General features: G+C 64.7%; 1 protein-coding gene across 1 annotated transcript in view; it reads left to right on the top strand.

Moving 5' to 3' along the window:
• LOC103611933 (probable E3 ubiquitin-protein ligase DTX3) overlaps positions 1 to 1,058 on the top strand; it is a 10,578-nt gene that overhangs the window by 613 nt on the left and 8,907 nt on the right. The window contains exons 3-6 of the mRNA XM_017728688.1: positions 1 to 113; positions 208 to 246; positions 497 to 610; positions 913 to 1,053. The exon at positions 1 to 113 is cut by the window's left edge and continues 1 nt beyond it. Coding sequence (XP_017584177.1) covers positions 1 to 113; positions 208 to 246; positions 497 to 610; positions 913 to 1,053 — 407 coding nt within the window. The remainder of the gene's footprint in view (positions 114 to 207; positions 247 to 496; positions 611 to 912; positions 1,054 to 1,058) is intronic.

Consider the following 1,058-nt stretch of genomic DNA (forward strand, 5'->3'; position numbering starts at 1 on the left):
GGCGGTTCCTGGGCATGTACCGGGTGAGCGTGGACAGCGAGGACACCTACCTGCTGGTCATGAGGAACCTGTTCAGCCACCGCCTGCCCGTGCACAGGAAGTACGACCTGAAGGTATCGGAGTGTCCCCTGAGCCCCCCGACTCCCGTTATGGGGCCAGCCTCCCTCAAAAACCCTCCCGTCACCTCTGTGCCCTGCTCCTCCCCAGGGCTCCCTCGTGGACCGAGAGGCCAGTGACAAGGAGAAGGTACCGCAGGATGATGCTGTGACCCTCCCAGATTTAGGGGGGGGTCTCCAGGCCTCATGTTCTCTCTCCCCCAATAATAACAGTTCATTACCTGTCCCCCTCCCCCAGCAGGCCTCACTCCCCTGATGAGGTGGGGATCCAGCCTGGGGACCCCCACGGGCAGAGCCGCTGCCTGGGGGGGTCCTGCGGCCCCGGAGTGCCCCTCCAGCTCAGGGCTTTTGGGGGGGCCGCCCCTCCTGTCCCTCCACAGGGCAAGGAGCTGCCCACACTGAAGGACGTGGATTTCCTCAACAAGAACGAGAAGGTGTTCGTGGAGGAGGAGCAGCAGCGCGAGTTCATGGACAAGCTCAAGCGGGACGTGGAGGTGGGAACTGGGGGGCTTGCACCCCCGGGGGGCCGCGGGAGTGGCCCCCATCCCAAATGAACCTAGGTTGGCCTCCCAGTGCCCAGGCTCTGAGGTTCGGGGGGCCATGGAAGCGTCCCCCACCCCTAATGACCCCTTGCTTGTCCCCCCAGTGCTGAGAGTCCGATGGGTTTTTGGGGATTGTGCCCAGTACGTGATGGTTGTGGGGATCCCCTTCTCAGTGTTCAGGCTCTGGGGGTTTTGGGGGGGCAGCCCTCAAGGGTTTTGGCATTCCCCCCCCAACTCCCGCTGTTGCCCCTCAGTTCCTGGTGCAGCAGAAGCTGATGGACTACAGCCTGCTCCTGGGCATCCACGAGGTGGACCGGGGCGAGCAGGAGGAGGAGGAGGAGCTGGAGGAAGAGGAGCCTGGAGGAGGCGACGAGGGGGGGCTGGGGGGCCCCTCTGCCAC

Source organism: Corvus brachyrhynchos, unplaced genomic scaffold (genome assembly GCF_000691975.1).
Source record: "Corvus brachyrhynchos isolate BGI_N302 unplaced genomic scaffold, ASM69197v1 scaffold193, whole genome shotgun sequence".
Taxonomy (NCBI): domain Eukaryota; kingdom Metazoa; phylum Chordata; class Aves; order Passeriformes; family Corvidae; genus Corvus; species Corvus brachyrhynchos.